Source organism: Nipponia nippon, unplaced genomic scaffold (assembly GCF_047370975.1).
Source record: "Nipponia nippon isolate SJK-2023a ecotype South Korea unplaced genomic scaffold, ASM4737097v1 scaffold_3, whole genome shotgun sequence".
Taxonomy (NCBI): domain Eukaryota; kingdom Metazoa; phylum Chordata; class Aves; order Pelecaniformes; family Threskiornithidae; genus Nipponia; species Nipponia nippon.
The window spans coordinates 68,681,403-68,701,130 of record NW_028262347.1 but is presented as its reverse complement, the minus strand read 5'-3'; the positions used below and the strand labels follow the sequence as shown (position 1 = coordinate 68,701,130).

At 49.7% G+C, this 19,728-nt stretch overlaps 1 protein-coding gene across 1 annotated transcript in view; it reads right to left on the bottom strand.

Moving 5' to 3' along the window:
* Nucleotides 1-19,728, bottom strand: part of WNT5B (Wnt family member 5B) — a 73,691-nt gene that overhangs the window by 7,939 nt on the left and 46,024 nt on the right. The window contains exons 2-4 of the mRNA XM_087765831.1: nt 9,992-10,143; nt 9,039-9,286; nt 2,450-2,742 (exon numbers count right to left, since the gene is read on the bottom strand). Of these exons, the coding sequence (XP_087621957.1) occupies nt 2,450-2,742; nt 9,039-9,286; nt 9,992-10,143 (693 nt within the window). The remainder of the gene's footprint in view (nt 1-2,449; nt 2,743-9,038; nt 9,287-9,991; nt 10,144-19,728) is intronic.

Here is a 19,728-nt window from a genome sequence, read left to right as displayed (position 1 = left end):
GACTTGAAAAAGTTCCAGACCTCCTCCACATCGAGTTCCTCGGCTGAGTTTACTAACTGGCTCCCTTAGTTTATCAGAGTTTGTTCTTTGAAATCCACAAGCTTAATTACACACTGTTTATACTACCATTTAATTTAATCTAAAATGACTTGTGTTCATTTAAACTAAGGTTGTTTTCTATGGCCATCTGCTCTACAGAGTCCACAAAAACCAAGCTTGAAATAACTTTCTCTTTTGCTGGCCCATTTGGAAAGCATTTGTCCAGGTCCTGTGTTAACTGGAGACACAGAAATCACCTTGAGAGCTGGCCTATGGAGTCCCAAGAAGCATGGGCACTGTAGCATTCCAAGCACAATTTAAACAACTTTCTGCACTGTAGGGCAGACAGACACGTAACTGGTGGGACACAACCGGTTTTAGCTCTGTCCTTAAAGCAGGACAAAGCTTTCTTCCGTCTAAAACCGTATCATCATCTGAAATCACAGCTCGGTGAGATTCTTGCCCATATAACAAGACTAACAAGATAGGGTAGTGTTTTACCCATGCTGTGGAGCAAGTGTCTTCTGACTTGATCTTCCAATACAGATGTTACTACAGTTCAACTGGTGCCTCAAACTATTGCCCATATTCTGCCTCTGGATCCCTCAAGGCAATAGGACTGGCTGTTAAAAAGTCTCACGACATGTTCACTCCCTATTTTAGGCAGGGTTTTTATTTGTAGCAATCCAAGTTCATGACTCCAGACATGCAAGATGTTCAAACCAAGTAATGCAGAGAAGAATGTCACTTTCAGGCTACTACTCCGCGGAGGAATGCCCCCCCATTTCTAAGCAAATGGCAGGCCCTCTGCCCTTCCAAGCAAAAAAAAACCAACCCAACCCTAAACCAAACCCCACGGAGTTCTACAGCTTTCAAGTCCACAGTTTTTCACCTACTGCAAATTTACCCTGATTTGATTTTGTAAAAGAAGCATGGAGTATTTGCAGTGCTTCAACCTGGCACATTGATTTCATAACCAGAAAAACCAGAGCAAATCTTCTTTGGTGGCAAAATGAAGCCGAAATTACATGCAGAAAAGACAGACATACATGGGAAAGGGAAAGATAATTCAGTAACAGAAGTAAGAAAGGGCAGAAAATTGATAAGGAAACTAAGGATTATTAGTTAAGAATGGGCAAAAGAGCAAGGCTAAGTACACTTAATAGGATTTTTTAATATGCATTAGAAATAAAATTAACCTTAGAAAAGCTCACTACTAGGGAAGAATAACAAAAATTTTAAACACCTTCTGGAAAAGGCACAAACGATCAAGCAAGTATTCCTGTTCTACATTTGGAAAGAGGCAGGATTGCACAGTTGTACCGCATACGAAAGATGCTACACCTTCCAGGCTATTAATCACAGACAGAGGAATGGTGTGAAAAACAAAGGTGCATATACTGAACGCATACAAAAGGGGCAACTTCACCTACGTTTACAGCATCAGTGAGACCAATACTAGAACTCAGCACATCATTTTGGTATCCAGTTTCTAAAAGGATATGGGAAAACTGGAAAAGGCACACTAAAGTGACGTGAAAATGATTTGATGGCTGATGAGAACATCTGAAAGTGAGAGAGTCTTCAGTGCTCAACCTACTTTGTCAAGAAAGAGTGGTGAATAAATTACAGTAGATAAATACTTCTATGCAGAGAAAATTCTGATTATCAAGAGGCTATTGGATCTAGCTGTAAAAGTCAGAAAAAGAAGTGACTGGAAGCTGACGCCAGATAGATTAAAATGATAATGAGGTACAGTGTTGAAACAGGGTGATTAATGATGGTAGCGTACTACAAAGGGAAGTGATGGATTCTCCATCCCTAGGGGTCTCTAGATCAAAACTGTGTATCTTCTCATAAAATGCCTGTCACCTAGACGTGAATTATTTATTTTGCCCAATACCAATGTAACTGAGCAAGGCATAAGTTTCAGAGATAGCCAAGTAGCCTGATTCGATGTTTGCTTCTGGCCTTATATTCCCAAAAATCTGAATAACGGCAGTAGAAGAGAACTCCACATGCCAACAGATTCTTCTTTTCACCACCAGCCTGCCATTTTGGCAGCTCTGGGAAGCCAGTTTCTGAGACGTAAACGTTGAAAGTGGTCCATGACAGCACCTATTATTTGGAAAGGGCTTACATGTCTGCACATGTGTACCATGCAGTATCTCAACAGACCCCAAAACTCACTGGCTTTAGCTGGCAACAGAAGCCTACCATTAAAACTGGAATATAATATTGTCAATATTGCCTGCAATATTGACAAAAATGCAAAGAATGTGACCATACACCGTTACTGGGGCATCATTGGACTATCCCTCATCAAACCTCCAAGTAATTTGGTATCTAGCTATCTCAAGCCTTCTGAATCTGCCTCTGAGAAAGAGGAAAGGGCCAGCATTCATCTTACCCTGCGACCGGCCTCGTTGTTCTGCAAGTTCATCAGCATGCGAGCCTGCTCCTCTGAACCTCTCACATAGTTCTTCTCCCTCTCCTTGGCATCCACAAACTCCTTGGCGAAACGATATCCATACTCCACGTTATCCCCGCAGCCACCCCACAGCCAGTCTCGGGGCAAGTCCTTGGGCCGGGCGGTCCGGCTGCAGCCACAGCTGGAGAGCTCTCCTTCACGGCAAGCCCGGCTGATCGCGTTCACCACCCCGGCAGCACTGACGGCGTAGGTGAAAGCAGTCTCTCGGCTCCCTGTGAGAGAGACGTGAGAAGCAAATTAACGAGAGGCGGATCTCATTTAACAAATGCAACGTGCAGCAAGGAGCAAGCAAAGGGGCTCCGCACGGTAGGACACGGCGTGCTCTGAGAAGGTGCACAGAATTAACTGGAACACAGGAACGGGGTGGTCAAGCGCAAGGGCCCCCGTTCTGGTAGAGGAGGAGCTGTCATAACACATGCTTGCATCCCGTTTTTGTTTTCCTTTCACAATAACAGCTCCAGTCAACTGACAGTCCAGAGCTGGCAGCTTCTGTGTAACCAGGATCAAACCCAAATCTGATTTTCTGACACACACCAGGGAAGGGGCCGAGATTCCTGCTGTTGCCTGGAGGAATATTCTTGGGAAAAGCGTGTTCTTCGTGAATTTGTTACATGCTGCTCCTCAAGGGTTATTATTTTTATTATACTTATGTTTGACCATTTAAGAGCCCTGGAAACTCCAGGCCTTGCCCAAAAGAAACGGCAACACCATAGGCAGGGAGTGCTCGGCCTCCTTCCTCTCAGATCAACCCTTCAGTATGCTCTCATTTTAACCCAGAGGAAACTCTCAAGCAGCAAGAGGGTTTTTCACTAGCTGAAAATACAGCTGCTGCCACAGAACTTGCATTGAGATCATTGAGAATGATTTAATTCTCAATTCTCAATCATTGAGAACAACCAATGAGTTTGGGTCTGTGCAAAAGGAGCGTTCTGGTTAAGCCAGATATCGCTCTGGAACGGTTTTCATTTAATTGGGACAAGCGTTCTTTGTGGGCTCCTCAGTGCATCGACCTTATTTTGGCTTACATAAGGTCAGCTGAGAATTGTTTTGAGACAAACTGAAGGAAACCCATTTTTACACTAAAGCATCAAGGCAGAGGCTCTCCCAACGCCTACAGAACTGCAGTGCTGGAACAAGTAAAACTTTCCCATGTAGACAATAATAAATGAAAAGACTTTCCATTAGCAGGTTTACTAGAGACTGCCCTGCTCGGAGTGTATGCTCTATACAGCTTAGAGTCTGAGCCAAGCAGCTGGATCGGGTCTCCAGCTATGTATTCCTGGCAGTGATTCAGCCCCAATTTGACCGGGGCACCAACGCAGCCAGAACACTGCATGAGGCCAAGCGTGCTGCACCAGCGAGTGCTGTGGGTCTGAAGGGGAGGGAGTAGGGGGGGATAAGGAGGAGGAGGAGGCAATCCACACCTGCACTCTCACCACACGGTGTAATAAATAGCTAAACTGACACCTTCAGAGTCATTGTGTGCATCACCAAACTTTCAGGTGACAAAGAGAACAAGTGCCAAAGCTTCATTGGAATAAGCAATCCAATTGTGAAGAGCTACTTAGACCAAACCCCAGCAAGGGCGACCCTCTAGTGCTCTCAAGCAAATCTCAATGACTTCAGAGGGCAGATCCTCCAAGAACAGTTTGTCACCAACCCACGGGACTCTCAGTGCCAGCTCCCGCAGTGGGACTGAGCTGATGCTTTTGGTATGCTCTTGTTCCAATTTGCATGTGCTGACAATCTGTAATTAATAGCAGCTTATCACCAGCTTAGTGGTAATGACCCAAGACAAAGGCAAGGCTGTGAATGGCATCCACCTTGCAGAACACCTTGTGATTTCCCCCCCTCCCCAAATGAGAGTTGTACACTAAGGGCTTCTGCTCTGGTGTACAGCACAAGGCTGATAAAATGCTATGGGACACATAATATAGAAGGGAGGGCCTTACTAGCAGGTCATAAGGAGAAGACTGTGTCCCCCAAACCTCCCTGATCCAAGAGGTAAAGAGGAGTGACTCCTAGTTAAGGTCATTCAGCTGAGACTAGCCCATAAGGGTCATTTTTCAGGAACCAAAATTAAGCTTTTACTCATCTAGTTTGTTTTGCATGTTATGGGTATTTTAAGGTAACGGTTCAATGTGCAGTTTTGCCCCTACCAGTCCGTGCCTGTATGGCGAGAGCCCTGCAGACACACCGATCGCCCTGTTAAGCAGAGCACTCCTGCATCTACAGAGATGAAAAAACATACAAGGAAAGGGCCTTCCAGTGTTACAGCTTTTGCAGCAGAGCCTGCATGGCTCCAGGTGCTTAGCATCCTTACAGCTTGATTGAGATGCCTGTACTGAAAGCATTGCCACTTTTACTGTCCACGTTTTAACCACCTCCAAGTTTCAAAGGTAGCAGCCCGACAACTCCATGTGCAGCCCCTGGATCTGCATGAGGAGTTCAGGCTGCTGAGGATGGTGGTGGGAGAGGCTGAAGCAAGTCACGGTGTTTTGTTTTGTTTGGGTTTTTTTTCCCCCTTGCTGCCCACAAAGCAGAACAAACCACGGTGCTCGCTAGATGTAGGTTTGGAAGACTGCGGCTTGGTTTGGGAGGCGGGATCAGATGTGTGAGCGAAACCCTGAGCTAATACAAAGCAAACTTGTAGCTGGCAATTGCGGGCTCACACATCCTAGTCTCCTCCGCTCTCCTACCACCCCTTCCAGCCTTGGAAAAGCGTTTGCGTTTTTGCTCATCGTCTCAAAATTCACTCTGGTTCCACGCCACCGTGCCGTCACCTAAACGGAGGGGGGTGTTATTCCCCCTATTCGTGCAAAGGTGAACAGCGGTTACAGAGACGGTCAGGCAGCGACCCCCCTCCTGCCCCTGCCGAGCCCTCCCGAGCGGTGGGCCGCAGCCAGCCGGCCCGGCCCGGGGGCCCGGGGAGGCTCTGCCGCCGGCCCCCAGCTCCGCGGAGCTCTGCTGCCCTCCTGCGCCCGCCGGCCACCCGCCGCCCGGACGGGGACCCCGGGGCTGCGGCGGCATTCGGGGGGCACTGGCGAGGACGCCGGCGTGAGCTGCGCCCAGGCAAGGTGTCGGCGCCCGCCGCTTGCTCCTCTGCAGCTGCGTGGGAAGGAGATGGGAGAAGAACGGACCCCAGTGGGGAGACTGACACAAAGATGATAAAAATGTGTCGCTCTAACTTTTTTGATGAAAAAGTTTTCGTTTCAACTGATTTTTTTTTTAAAAGCATTTCCCTCAAGTTTGCCAATCTCGAAGAAAACCAAGGAAAAATATTTCTCTTTGTTCTCTTCTTTTATGACTCCTTTTTTTTCCCCTTTTTGCATTTGAAAAGGCAGAAGAGATAAGATCTTTGGCTCCCAAAATGACTGGACTAACCTGGAAACCCCCGGCCTTGTGTTTAGGATTGCACTGAAGGAGATATATTCTCTCCTCCCCTGAGGAAATTCTAACACGACCTTTCTGGGTGCTCTGTCCTCTCCCTCATAAACGTAGAAGGAAGGAATGTGTCTGTATATAATGTATAGAAAGAAATATATACACACACTTGCAGTCTAAAATCTGTATTGACAGAACAAGAAGCAACTTCAGAAGGATAATTTTTGTACATCGACAGATATCATTATTGAACAAACCACATTTAAAAGAGCAATTCTCGCACCACCACAAGCACTAGGAAAACCCCATGCTAAAAAGCAGCCTACTTCAGTGCTACAGATGCCTCTACAAAAGCTTTGCATCACTGGACTGCCTCACCTCTATGAAATGCACAAAATGAAGGTGTAATGATTAAACACAGACCGACCGGGTCTCCCATTTCCGAGCTGAGCCAAGTTCTGCGAGGGGGAAAGGAAACTAATCTTCCAGGTTTCTGAGCGAACGCTCTCCCGAGGATCTCCCAGGCTTTGGACTTGGCCAGGACAGGTTCTCCTCCCCTCTCACAATCTAGAGCAGCTCAAGAAATCATATAATACATGCCATGCCTGCACCGGTGGGTGGGCAGTCGGGGGTTGTTGGCACACTATGCACCTTCTGGGTCCTTGTTATCTCTTCCCTGCCCCCCCCTCCACAACACTCTGGCATGCCTCTGCACTCTTGCAGATATTCTGGTCTCCAGACCTTTCTTGTGCCATTGGCACAGAGTACAGAAAAAGGGCTGTGGTCCAGAACTGGGGCTCAGAGGTTGAAAACAGGAGACAGGCACACAGTATGAACCCAGGGAAGAATGACTTTATAGTTGACATGACCTGAGAGACCGAAAGGCTTTGTTTTCTTCCCCAGCGTGGAAAACAGATTTGCTGAAATGATGAGCAACGCCTCATTACAAAGTAAGAAAAAGTAAAAGTGGAAGGTGGAACTAAGAGGCGAGGCAGCACCCCCTCCCCCAGCACCTTATCACTGACATAGGCAACAGCGATGAATCATCACAGGCCCTGTAACACCCCAGGCCACCATTGGTGACATTTTTCTTACTTCTCTTCTGTGCCGTCTTGTGCTGGAGTATAAACATCTGAACATGCTCTAACTGACCAGAGTACCTAAAGGAGTTCAAAACTCTTTTGTTAGTTTTTCGAACAGCGGGCAACCGCAGGCAGTCACCTCACAGACACTGCCATCAGCAGATTCCTACCAGAGATACAACAGCAGTCCTAGCAAAGAAGGGCACGCACACACAAACCAAACAACCGCAGCAGGATATACCCATCACAGACCCACACCGCCTCTTTCCTCATCAAAACCCAAATCTACTCCCAATCTAAACTAACAGGATCAAATTCATTTTAGAGAGGAGGAATCTTCCCTCTTCCACTAGCCACTCTAGTCCCTTCTTCCCAAACACCCTCTGATCCTTCCTGACTGCTTTTCATCCTTTACCTCTGATCTTTGCTTTCTCTTAGTTCACCCTTACTTCTTTTCTCCAGGTGTGGACTCACCCACTGGACCAACCTGGGGCTGCAGGAAGGTACTGAAGAAGAGGAGGAGGTTTGCTCCAGAAGGGGAAATTCCTATTTTCTTGCATCCTTGTGTCATCACTAGGATCTCTTTGGGGGATCTGAAATTTACCCCATTCTCTGGGATAAGTTACATGTGAGGGAGGGACACCAGAAGGGAGAGATGGAGGTGTAATTTCTGTCCTTTCCCTTTGGTGGCTGAAATTTCAGTTTTCATACCCCAAAGCACGAGTCTTAACAATCTGGGATTGCAGGCAGCTTCATCTGGCCACCACCCTTGCTATCAGAAAGCAAGAGATCAAGGATGCGCAGATGCCTTGGATGTGTGTCAGGAGCTGAAACTATGTTTCAAGAAGCGGCATTTCCCACGGGAGCACCCCAGAGAAGCGGGGATTTGTTGGAGTATGAGCTGGGCGAAAAGGGAGGAACTAGAATGGCTCTGGTGGGCTGGATTAGGGATTCCGAAAGGTTGAGTAACACATGCAAAAAAGTCTCTACAATTCTCCAGGATGACACATAAGAATTTCAGGATCAAATGGACGGGATCACGGGACTTGGCTACCCTGGTGCCCTATCGCCTTGACGCCCCAGAGGTATTAAAGATGCATCGCTTGCTATCCTGCTGCCTGCGCGGGGTTTTTTTGAGAGTGACGCCAAAAAGGTGCAACGAATGCTGGGGGCAGCTGGGGGTGCAGGAGCAGGAGGTCTTTTTCCATCCCTTGCTAAGTGTTTTCCCTGACCTTACAACCGAGAAATAGTGCTGGTTCTGGATTCTTCAGTGTAAATGATCAGCTTTGTGGGTGGGAAACAAAACCTGGGGCTGGTGAGAGTGTGTGTGTGTGTATAAGCGGCTGTTTTAACACCTTTTCTTTATTGTCCTGGCTGTCGGACACATCAAACCAAGCCCGGATTTCTCAGTTTCTTGCCATCAGATGATTGCATTTCAAAAGGAGCTGGGACAATGTAGCTTGGTCACACCTCGATTCAAGTGCAGCAATGGCCTGTCAATGCGCCTCTTATGGCCAGCAGGGCAGGAATTATAAAAATCTCTTGGGTTTACACAGAAAGTGGGAGAATGGGGGGGGGGAGAGGGGGTCCGGGGGGTGATCCCATGCCAGGGGAGCCCATATTTCCCACATCTCAGGGCTGCATGCCCTGTCCGAGCGCTCTCCAGATACTGGGAATGATAACATGGGTTCATTGTTCCTGGCTCCAGCTTCTTCCCTCCCTACCTTCAAACAAGCACACAAAACCAAAGCAGCCCCCCTCTTCCTGGCCTTCCCGTGCCCCCCAAAGAAAGCGTGTGTCCCCCGTCCCCCCTGCTGCCCAGCTCCTGCTGCGGCTCAGGTGCATGGCTGCCACCCGCTCAGGCGCAGGCAGCACCCAGGCAGCACCAGCGCACCAGGGAATGGAAAAGCTCGTTAAAGGCATCTTTAGGAGCGGTGCTAATGGGGCTCATCACTCCTGCGTGCCTATTTGAAGAAAGGGAGAAAGCTGCGCAGGGAGAGCTGGCCTGCGCCCAGCACCTGCCCCGTACTGGGTGCTCCTACCTATTTTCATGACCCTCCCAAAGACAGAGGTGTTGTCCACCGTGCTGCAGTTCCACCGCCGCTGCCGAAACTGGTACTGGCACTCCTTGATGGCACTGCGGGCCCCTTCCCCGATGAAGACCATGTGCTCCTGGTAGAGCTGGCAGAGCTTGCGCTGCCCAGGGGAGAGCCCCGGCAGCTGGCTGCACACCGGCTGAGCGCCGATGATGTACATCTCAGGCCTCTGGATGGGGTTCATGGCCAAAGACCTACGATGAGAAAAACATCCGAGGGAGTCGGGAGGGAGAGGCCCCCTCCGCGAAATGCCCGGCACCTCTCCCCGCCAGCCCGGCCCGGCCCCGCTCCCAAAGCCCGGGCGCATTTCTCATGTCAGCTGCCTCCCTCTTCGGCTCTGCCAGATGCGAGGCTTTTCCAGGGCTCCAGCGGGAGAAAGGCAGCTCGTTTGTAACCTGAGTTTTAAACACAGAGGACACCCGGGATGGGGAGGGGGCAGAGAGAAAGCTCAGCACTTTCTCTGCAAAAGAAGAGTGAGCTGCTTTTTTACAGCGAGCGATGCCTGCCTTCAAGCCAGGCTTATTCTCCGCTCTTTAGGGGAGGGGGGCTCCGCGGCTGCTCCCCGGGCAACGGGTAGGAAACCTTACCCATCCTCTCCGTACGCTTTCCCCGCACCCTAAAGCCGGGACGGGATTTCAGCGAGCCCGTACAAAAGGAGCTCAGAAACGCCTGCAGGAGAGGGGCTGCGTCCCACGTCCCCAGAAACTGGGCAGGGACGGCGGGAGGAGGGGGAGAACCTGGAAAGAAGCGGGCTGCTGCGAAAGAAGCCCAGGAGGCAGCGCAGTTCCCGCGGGGAGCGCAGAGCAGCCGCCCCGCTCCCGCCCCCGTCGGTCCCCGCTCGGTCCCCGGCCCGCGGCGGCGGACAAAGGCGCGGCCGCCGGCCCCGCGCCCCCACTCACCACCAGGAATTGGCGTCGGCCACCGGCGAGGTGCAGCTGCAGAGGAGCGCGGCGGCGAGGGCCAGCCTCGGCCCGGTCATGGTGGGCTGCGGGCGGCGGCGGCGGCGGGGCTGGGGCAGCCCCCGCAGAGCCGGCCGCCGGGACGGGGCGCCCTGCGGAGAAGAGCCGAGGAGAAACCCTGGAGCGGGGCCTGCGAGCGGCGGGGGCGCGGCGAGCACAGCCCGGCTGCGGCTGCCGCCCCCTCCCACCCCGCAGGACCCTCCCCCGGCCGCCGCCTCCCGGGGGCTCCGCCGGCGGCCCTGCCTCCCGCCCGCCCTCGGCCCCGGGGCAGGGGCCGCGCTGCCGGGGCTCCGCCGCCACCGGCGGAGCCTCCCCGTCCCGCCCGGGGGGAGCGAGGGGACGTGGGCGGCCGGCCTCGCCCCTGGGGGCGTCGGGAGGGGCCCCCGCCGCCTCCGGGCCGCCCCCCCCCCCCCCCGCCCCCGGGCCGCCGGGGCCCCCGCGGGCCGTGGCGCGGAGCCCCGCGGCCGCAGGTGTGCGGGGAGCCGGCGGGGCACATCAAAGCGCCGCGCTGGCCCCGCTGCCTTTGTAATGCAGGGCCGGCTCGGAAATGAGCTGCCCCCTCCCCAAAACGGCCTCCAGAAGGGCCCCGCGCCCCGGGCGGGGGCCGGCGAGGCTGGGCTGGGCTGCGGGCGACGGGCGCAGATAGGGCTGGCACCGGAGCCTAATGGCTTTATGGGCAGGGGAGGTGGACAGGAGAAAAGCTTCAAAGGCTCCTCTTGTCCAAACATCCCTCTCCCTTCCTCGCTCGACCTGCCGGGAGCCTCAGAGGCAGGGGCGATCTGTCAACTTCTCAGCCCTTTCCCCCCCCAGACACCGGCAGAAAGCAAACGCAAGCACCCCAGACCCCTGCGGGTGCTCGCAACAAACGCTCCTCGCACCCTGCCTCCCTCAAGCCGCAGGGAAACGGCCACCTTATCGCACCGTCGACGACGACGCTGCTGCCTCCATCTCTGCACGGCCTCCCACCCTGCTGTCCTACCCTGCGCCGCACGGTCCCCACCTCTCCGCCACGGACAATTGCCCCCTCCTCTCCCACGCAGCCTCCTCGCCGGGCCTGGCGTCCCCCTGACCCTGCCCCTGCGGCGGCGGCTCCCGGGCTCAACGTGGGCCGAACGTGCAGGTCCCCTCCAGCAACTCCCAGGTTGCGGCCGCGGCGTACGTGGTCGAAGACCCGCGAGTACCCAGCCTTTCGCTTTGCCTCACGAGCTGCGCCCGAGACATGAATCACCAGACTCAGCAGCTCAGACCGCTGAAGTATATTTTTTATCGAATTCCTCGCGCCCGCCACGGTGGACTTGCTGTGTTTGTTTGCAGCACGCTTCGCTGCCTCCCCCATCCAGATGTGCTGTACCTGCAGCTGGTGGCCCATCTCACCTGGCAGGCAGATGTGGGGCTGCGAGTGCCAGAATTAGCCTCAGGACAAAAAAGCCTTGTGTGACCCAGAACCTCGGCGGGAGGGGAGTTTTACTGCTCGGGCACAGCAGGATCCACGTCTGAAGAAAACAGGGTGACTTTATTCACATCTTCTATATCCTCCCTTTTCCTCCTCCCACAGCCCCGAGCGTGACGGAAGGACGGCGAGGTGTATGTGTGCGTAGCCACGCATACATGTTTTGGGTCTGTTTCTATAGGGAATAGACAGAATGGAAAGTTTATCTCCGGGAGTCTGGGGAGGAAGGAAGTTGTGTATGGATGAATGGCTTTTCCATGACAAACAATGAGTCTGCACAGACACGGTGTGATGTCACCTAAAGAATTTCCAAGCCAGCCTCAGATACAGTAAACCTTCTCACTGGCAGAGATGAGAGCTTCCCACCTTTCCATCTCACCACAGCCAGAAAGAAGAACTAGGACAAGGGGAAAAAAAAAAAATCCCTCGCTGTCTCACACACGCACACAAGGCATGCGCCGTGTAAATAGATGACACGATGGGAGAGGTGTATCTCCAACCTTCGCCCTCACCAAGTCTCCTCACGGATTCTGAGAAAGGAGCAAACCGTGGCGAGCCACCCCGGGGCCTCTCCCAGCCAGGAATGTGAGACGGCACCAGCTGATGAGGCACTTCCACAAATACAGGTGATGTCGATGTCCGCGTTCGTGCGAGCTGCTCCGAGCGCATGTGCGCAGCCGCAGCACTCCATGGGGCAACGAGGATGTCCCACCATGCGGCGCTGGACCGGTGGTCCACCTCCGGCACTGTGGCATGCTGAAAACGAAAACCTTTCCAGCTGGTAAAGTCTGGGAGATGCTCATGCGAAACTTGGTCCAGAAACACACGGCATTAATTAAATGTCTCATTTTAAGTCCTAATATTCGAAGGCAGCTGATGATTAACAAAAGCAAAGTGTTGTGAATGCTGCTAGTAGCAGCTCAACCTCCAAAAAGCACCAGCAAGGCAATGATCTTATTTTGAAACACAAGACACAAAAATGGCTCATACGGGATAAGATCTTATCCATCCAACCTAATATCCCGTCAAAGGCAGCAACTAAAGGAGATGCTTCAGCGGGAAAGGTCTGAAACTCCAAATTCTACCTAAATTCTGCTGCTGGCAAGAGCGACTGCCATTGAGTTAAGATGTGAATTATGAAAGTGAGTCCTTTTTAAGGTGCTGGAAGTAATTTCTCCACTGGCTGTGTTTATGACTTTAGATAAAGTGGTAATAGCAGGTGAGGCACTGTTGGAGGGATTTAGCTTCAGCCAACAACTTCCAGACCGAAAGCTGCAAAGCGCTTGGCCAGTGGTCCAAAGAATACTGTCTATCCCTCTTCCTTACGCCTGCTTCTACTTGTTACCAAAATCTTGACAGCCAGCTTTCAATTTTGTAAATAAAAAGCTTGGGTTATTTTTTTAAGCCCAAACAGCTTTGGCGAGGTGGTTTGCCAAAGCAGGGCTGGGGGGGGAGAAGTCAGTGAAATTTTGTGAGGATGAGAGGTGGGGTGAAGCGGGGCTGCTGGAGGGCTGGGATGAATGGAGCCAGCAAGGTGTCAGGTAAGAGAGGTGGGTAAGGAGCTGCCAGCAGGTAATCCCGAATGACCAACTGGGATGCTGGGAGAGTCATCTGGATTTGGGTGGCTCAGGGGAAGGAGGCTGGGAATGAGCAGAGCTTTGGGATGGTTCCATACGAGTGACATGAAGGGGTCACTACACTAACAGGTATAAGGGAGGCCCTGAAGAAAGCTGGTCTCACCCACTCTTCTGTTCCCTGGCTAACCCCTGTCTCAAATCCAGGAGAGCCCAACCTGACCCCAGGCAGACTGCCCCTCCTGGCCATCACCCCTGTCCACTCTCCACCAGCCAAGTGACTCCCACTTTCATCCCAAACCATCGCTCCCCTGCAGCAGCCCACTCACACCAACTCACATCACTCCTGCTACAGGAAGGGGCAGTAGAAAGAACTCCAAAACTGAGGGTTGCTCTTGCTTCTGCTGTAAAAGGCCCCATCCCACCCCTTCGAGTGGGCCTGGCTCACTCAGACGGCAGTAGTGAACCCATACTGCGCCCCGAGTGCTGATGCTTTCACCCAGACTGCTGAGGGTCACCTGGGCCAAACAGGGAGCTGTCACCTGAAAACAGGACATGAATCTCAACCTTCAGATTAAAGGTCTAATGCTCCCTTCTTAGGTCTAGCTGGTCCCTTCTTAGAGGGAAAAGCAGCAGCAGCAAGCCTGCGTCTTCATAAAGCCTTGGCATTCTGCTGTGTTCAACAGTCTGCTGCCCTAGGCAACTGTCTACTGTGTTGCCTGGCTGCCTAAAATTAGTACCTGTGTTTGCCTTTGTTTGATTTTCAGAGGTGACAACTGTGCATGAAGCACAAATTTACACATCGAGTTTCCAAAGTCACGGCAGAGCAGCTGGAGAGCTATCACCACTTTCCCAATACCGTCCCCGCTGCGCTTGCTGGAGGGAAGCTGCAGGACTCCAAGAAAGAAGGGGAGGTCATGTCCATGAGATCATTTGCAAAGATTTGGCAGACCGTGAAAAAAGTTGAATCCTGGCTGGAAGACAGCCCTGATACATTAGAAAAGGACTTACTCATGCAAACTCCCTGTCCTACCCTTATTGTTTTCCAAAAATTTGGGATGTCCCCAAGCGTGACACAGATCTTTATCAAGTGCTATAAGAAGTGCTGGAAGAAAACGTAAGTCTTTTTCCACGTAACTTCAATGATCCTCTTTTCTGCATCTTGTCCAGTTTCTCCTGGACTGGGGAGAACTGGAAAACATTCTTGATCAAGAGCCTCTTTCAAGTTCCTGTTTATTGCAACTTGACCGTGGTTCAATGCTTGTTTTCAATGCCTCGCAACGTCCAGTGCATCCAGAAACATTTACTGCACTCTCTGACATAAGACACTTACTCAAGATGGGAAAAATATTCACTAAAGTAGAGTCTCCTCTACTTAAGGAGCCAGTAGAGATGGCATGACCCGGGAAGGAGGGCTTACATGTACTGCTCGAAAGGGAATCCCTGCCCTCTGGTTCTGTGCCATGGACCTGCTGGTTGATGACACCAAGAGATGTACCGTAACGTCCTGCTGTACATCTGCTTCTGGCAGCCAGGCTTGGTTTTAACCACAGTTCTTGCTAAGACTTTAGGAATCTCATTAAAGTCGCATACCTCCCCATTCAGCTGAACCAGTTTTAGAGGGAGTGTAGATTAAAAAAAAGTCCCTTGAAGCTAAATCGCAGCCCTCACACAGAAACCCAAATCAGCTTTTATCCCCCCGCCCTCCCACTCGTGTGGTGCTGTGCTGCTCCCCTGCTGCCGACCTCTCCCTCTCTCAGCACCGTACCACCATGTTGCTGTACTGGTGTCAGCCTCCCCAGATCTAAACGTGTTCTTTTATTTGTATAATGATTATTACTTAAACAGCAACTGAAGTGACCTCCAAAGGTCCAGATCCAGCTGGGGTGTTATGGAAGATGTAATAAAACCATCTCAAAGTATCCCAGCACATCAGCCCTTCGTGTCCACCTCTTTTGTCTTGATATTGCCTTGCCTCGTTGAATTGTTACGCACTGTCTGTCTCCGCTGGAAGGGCAGATTATTCCTGCCTATGTCCTGCTTGTTTCTTTTGGTACTTATACACTCAGTTTTATCTGCTGACGTGCTCATGCGCTACCTTTTCTGCATCTCATCACCTGTCACCCCTGCTGACAGATCCAGATTTCCTTTCACCACTACCTTGCTCTTTCGTTTTTCCGTGACTCCCCTGGCCAATGACATCCAGTCTCACTGTCACCAGGGCATGTAGTGCAGCAAATCCCAAGATATACCTGCCAGTCTCAGCAGACCCAGTGACAGCTGTCCCTGAAGTGCCTCACCAAGGAGAGCAAGAATGGAGGAAGGTTGCAAGTGAAGCAGAAGTATTAGACAAGAAAGGAGGCCAGACAGTAAATATTTTCACCATTTAAAACCAGAATAGGTAAAAAGGATAGTGATTCTATGAATAAAACAGCTTCTCATTAGCAAAAGATACAGAATATATGTAAATCCTTATGAACATTGCCATTTATGCCACAATATTTCACATGACAGGCAACAAGCTCACCTGGAGCAAGACCATCTCACCCACTACAAAAGAAGCAGCAAACGCCAAGATAAACCTGGACATGACCCTCCTCTCTCTCAAGGTGATTCAATGGTAGTTGTACTCTTACAGCAGATTAAATCCCAGTGTGAGCCAACCTGGTCCACTGAGACCAGATGTCCCAAAGAAAAGTGCAAGAGACTCAGCAGCAACCTGCGGAGCACCTGCAGAAGCTGCGTGTGCTGAAACACAATCGATTTCAATTTTTCAAAATCAAAAAGGAAGCAACATAGAACCATCCCTGAAGGTACATGGCTGCCTGGAAACCTTCCATATTTCCCATATCCCCAGGGATGGATCCAAGCCATCCAGTTCCCTTTTCCACAGGAACTCTATTTGCATGTTGGTGACCTCAGTAGAGAGCCAGAGACCTGAACCAGGACATGCCTGGCCCAAATTTTGCACTTCTTGTTCCCACAACTACTAGAATACCAGGGTTTCTGGGGCTGCAGCAAATCGTCCTTAATCACAAACTGAAATCTTCTTAGCATCCTTTATTTACATGGGCAAGCCCTGTAAGAAATTAGACGAGCTCCGCCATGTGTAGTCATAATCTAACAAATCACTAAATGCATATATTTGAAAAATATATCAAGCATTATCCTCTGATGACCGTTCAGTGGCTTATTTAACATGCCCGCGGTGTCACAGCTTACTTGCCAAACAGGCACCCCATCTCCTTAATTTGCCCTAACAATTTCTTCTTCAGAAATTGTTTCCCAGACCCCCTCAAAGGAGCCACGGGAGGTCAGGTTGAAACACAAGACCAGGCAGGGTTAGGAAGCCCACGCTGCTGCTCCCCAACATCGCAGGTTTCTAGGAATGAAAGACTGCAACCCTTAAGGCCATCTAGCCAACTCCTTCCCCAAGTCTTAAGTTTACATGGAGGATTAACCATCCTAGAGGGGAAGAAGACATGAAGAAAGTGAAAAGAAGAAAGCACATCCCTCCTTTATTTGTTTTCCAGGGGCCAACCCTGGGAGCTGGTTTGTTACCTGCCGTAGGTGACCGCAGCACGGACCCCTCAAGCAGTGATAGGAGGGCAGCCCGCGTCCTGCTAGAGAGCTGATGTTGGCTGCAGGATTTGCGTGAGAACTCTGGACTCAGATTATGGTGGTTACGAGCACGTACGTCAGCCCTCCTTGAAGATTAGGAAGGATAACAGGACAAAGTTCTCCAACAGCGTGAGCAAGGAGGCAGCAAAAGGCGATCCAAGTCAAAGCAACTTCTCTGCAGAGATTTCAGAACGGGCCAGGGGATGGAAACAGCTGGATGACTTTAAGTGTTTTCTTCCTTACTCCGATCTTGCAAGGCACACAGCACCCTTCATCCTCCCGAAAGTGGTGTCTAGTTCCCCTAGTCCCACTGGAGTCATCCCAAACCGAGGAGATTTATGTCTCTGCATCTCACAGGCCTGGACCTCATTTTTGGTCTGAGTATATATTCCTTTTAGTTTGTTCCATACGCTGTAATAATCACATTAACTGGCAAAGACAGTGAAATATTTAAAATACAGTTAAGCTGCTGCTGCAGTGGTTCTTAGCTCTCCAGGAGTGAATGACCAGGGGAAGCATGGAGTCACTGCTCTGTCTTGGACATTCAACACCTTGGTATAGGCCACAGGGACCGGTGTCAGACTGACTCGGATCTATAGCCTCCTGTCAGTTAAATCACTGCCAGCAAAGCTTGATATAGACATTTCCAAAGGAAATAGTAAGCCATGGAATAAATTCAAATTGAATTTAATTTCTTTCTTTCTTGTTAGAGTCTTCAAAGATGTTCTTATGAAGTCCAGTCTAATGAAAATAATATTAATGATCAGCTTCCTCCACTCTGGAATTGCAAAGCAAGCACATACACACCATACATTAGACCCCACAACTCTAACAGCCGCTATTTTTCCCTTACCTTACAGAAAGGGAAAGAGAGGTGCAGGAAGGGCTGAGAAACAGGTTCAAACCAGTAAATCTGTGGTGCAGATTGACCTCCATTCAGCAAAGCATTAAACCAGGTGCTTGAAAGTAAGCATACGCCTACTCATTTTTGCTGAATCAGGATCAAAATTAAAATCTGCTTGCTTTTTCCATTCTTTCGGCCACCAAATACTTCTGCCATCAATTAAATGTTGTTACTGCTCAAATACAGTGCATTCAAAGCACAAGTAATAAACAAAACATTTTGGGAATAATGCCCCAGTGTATCAACTGTGTCATCTACATAGTTATCACAAACAGTTTCCCAACCAAAGAAAAAACATTTTTCAAGCATGCTTGTTATGCTTTAGTATTAAAAAAAAAAATATCGAAAAGGCTGAAACACTATAAATAAAGCCCTATCTATATCAGAAGATTACACTGATTTAACCAATTTCAGAACTTATCTTCTATACTGTCACACTTTGCTGTAGGAATTTCCTGTTAATTCTGGATGGAACAGATTTAAGCTAAACCTGTTCAAACTGTCTTGGGAATAGACTGCATATACCTTTATACCAACAAAAGGATCATTTTATATCTCACCTTTATTCTAGCACCAATCACATATGTGCAATTCTAACTGCAGAAAATAAAGTATCCTAGTTAAGATCTTGTTTGTAAAATGCTATTATAACATTATTACCTGCTTAAATAAAGAGTTTCCAGATACAATTTTTCAGCAAAATGTGCATTCATGCAAACCTAATGTGGAAGAGTTATGTCAGTATATCAGTGCTGTGTAGGTTAGTTACCCTTTAAACTAAAAGCAAAGCCTTCAAAATTAAGATCTGTGCTGATTTAACTAGACTGTCCAGTTAAATCACTGCATTTTTTTTTCTTTTTAAGTAGATAAGGTCTAATATTAGGAACAAGGGGTTGTGCCTCTTTTCAGTGACACATCATAGGACCCCATATAGAAACTCAGTGAGCATCTTGAAAGCTGTGGTTTATTTGGGGTCCCTACTCTGGCATCTCACCATGCAAAAAGCTGTGACTCTTCCTCTAATTTCCAGTCTAAACTTATTCATGGTCAGCTCACGCCCATTTGTTCATGTGCCAGCTTGTCCTTTAAAGCTCAGGATGCCAAAACTGAGGCGGGAGCCTGACAATATGGTTCTGCCGGCAGCATTACCAGGGTAATAAAGACCTCCCTCTCCCAACCCGGGGGCTCATCCCAGCCCTGTGCCGCAGGACACTGCTCTTCCAAGGTGCAGCCCCTTGACGATATAAGCAGTTAAAAGGACGATATAAGGAGTTAAAAAGATTAAAATTAAACTTACAAAAAGAAAAGACTGGGTTTTACTTCTTTAACAGTGTGGGCTGGTTCACGTGGGAATCGGAAGCGCAGTGAAGCGGGGCAGGAACGCGTGGCTGGAGGGGGCTGAGCCACGGCAGCACCACCTTTGCCTCAGTTAAATTCTCATGGAGCCACACTGGCACTTTAAGAAAAGTTATGTTCCTGGGAGGTTTTTTGATTGTGGATCCGTTCCCTGACTGATTTCACAGCTCACTGCCGCAAGCTGAGGGCACAACTGCACAGAGGGTGAACATCGGCTTCTTGGCCAGGAACTACCTAAACCCATATTGCTGCCAAAGCCTCTGTGTTACCAGGGCAAGGCCTGAAGTGCAAGAACATGGTAGTAAAAAAACCCCAAATTTAAATCTGTCTTAAAAAATGAGTAACAAAGCATTAATTTGAAAGATGCCTCTGTGTAAAATTACCTGCTTTGGAACAGATGAGGTTTCCAGTGTAGCAACTAGTATTTGCTGCTTTGTAAATCCTTCCCTGAGCAGGAAGAAAAAAGAACTGGAAAAGTAACTAAAATTGCTAGCACACTTTACTCAAATTTATTCCTTTTCAATGACTTTGAATTTGACTCAGTTTTCAAAGCATATTATACAGATATTTTAACTGCCAAAGGTATCCAAAAGCTTTCCAAAAAAAGCTACACTTTTTTCCTGCTTCTCTCCTCAACGTGAACTGTAATGTGACATTTTTGCTGGTGGTACAGACACAAGAATAGCACCCATCTCCTCCTCCTACAGCTCTGCTGGCCCAGCAGGGCTAATGAAAGTCAAAACTTGCTTTACATCAACACAGCCAGTGCAAG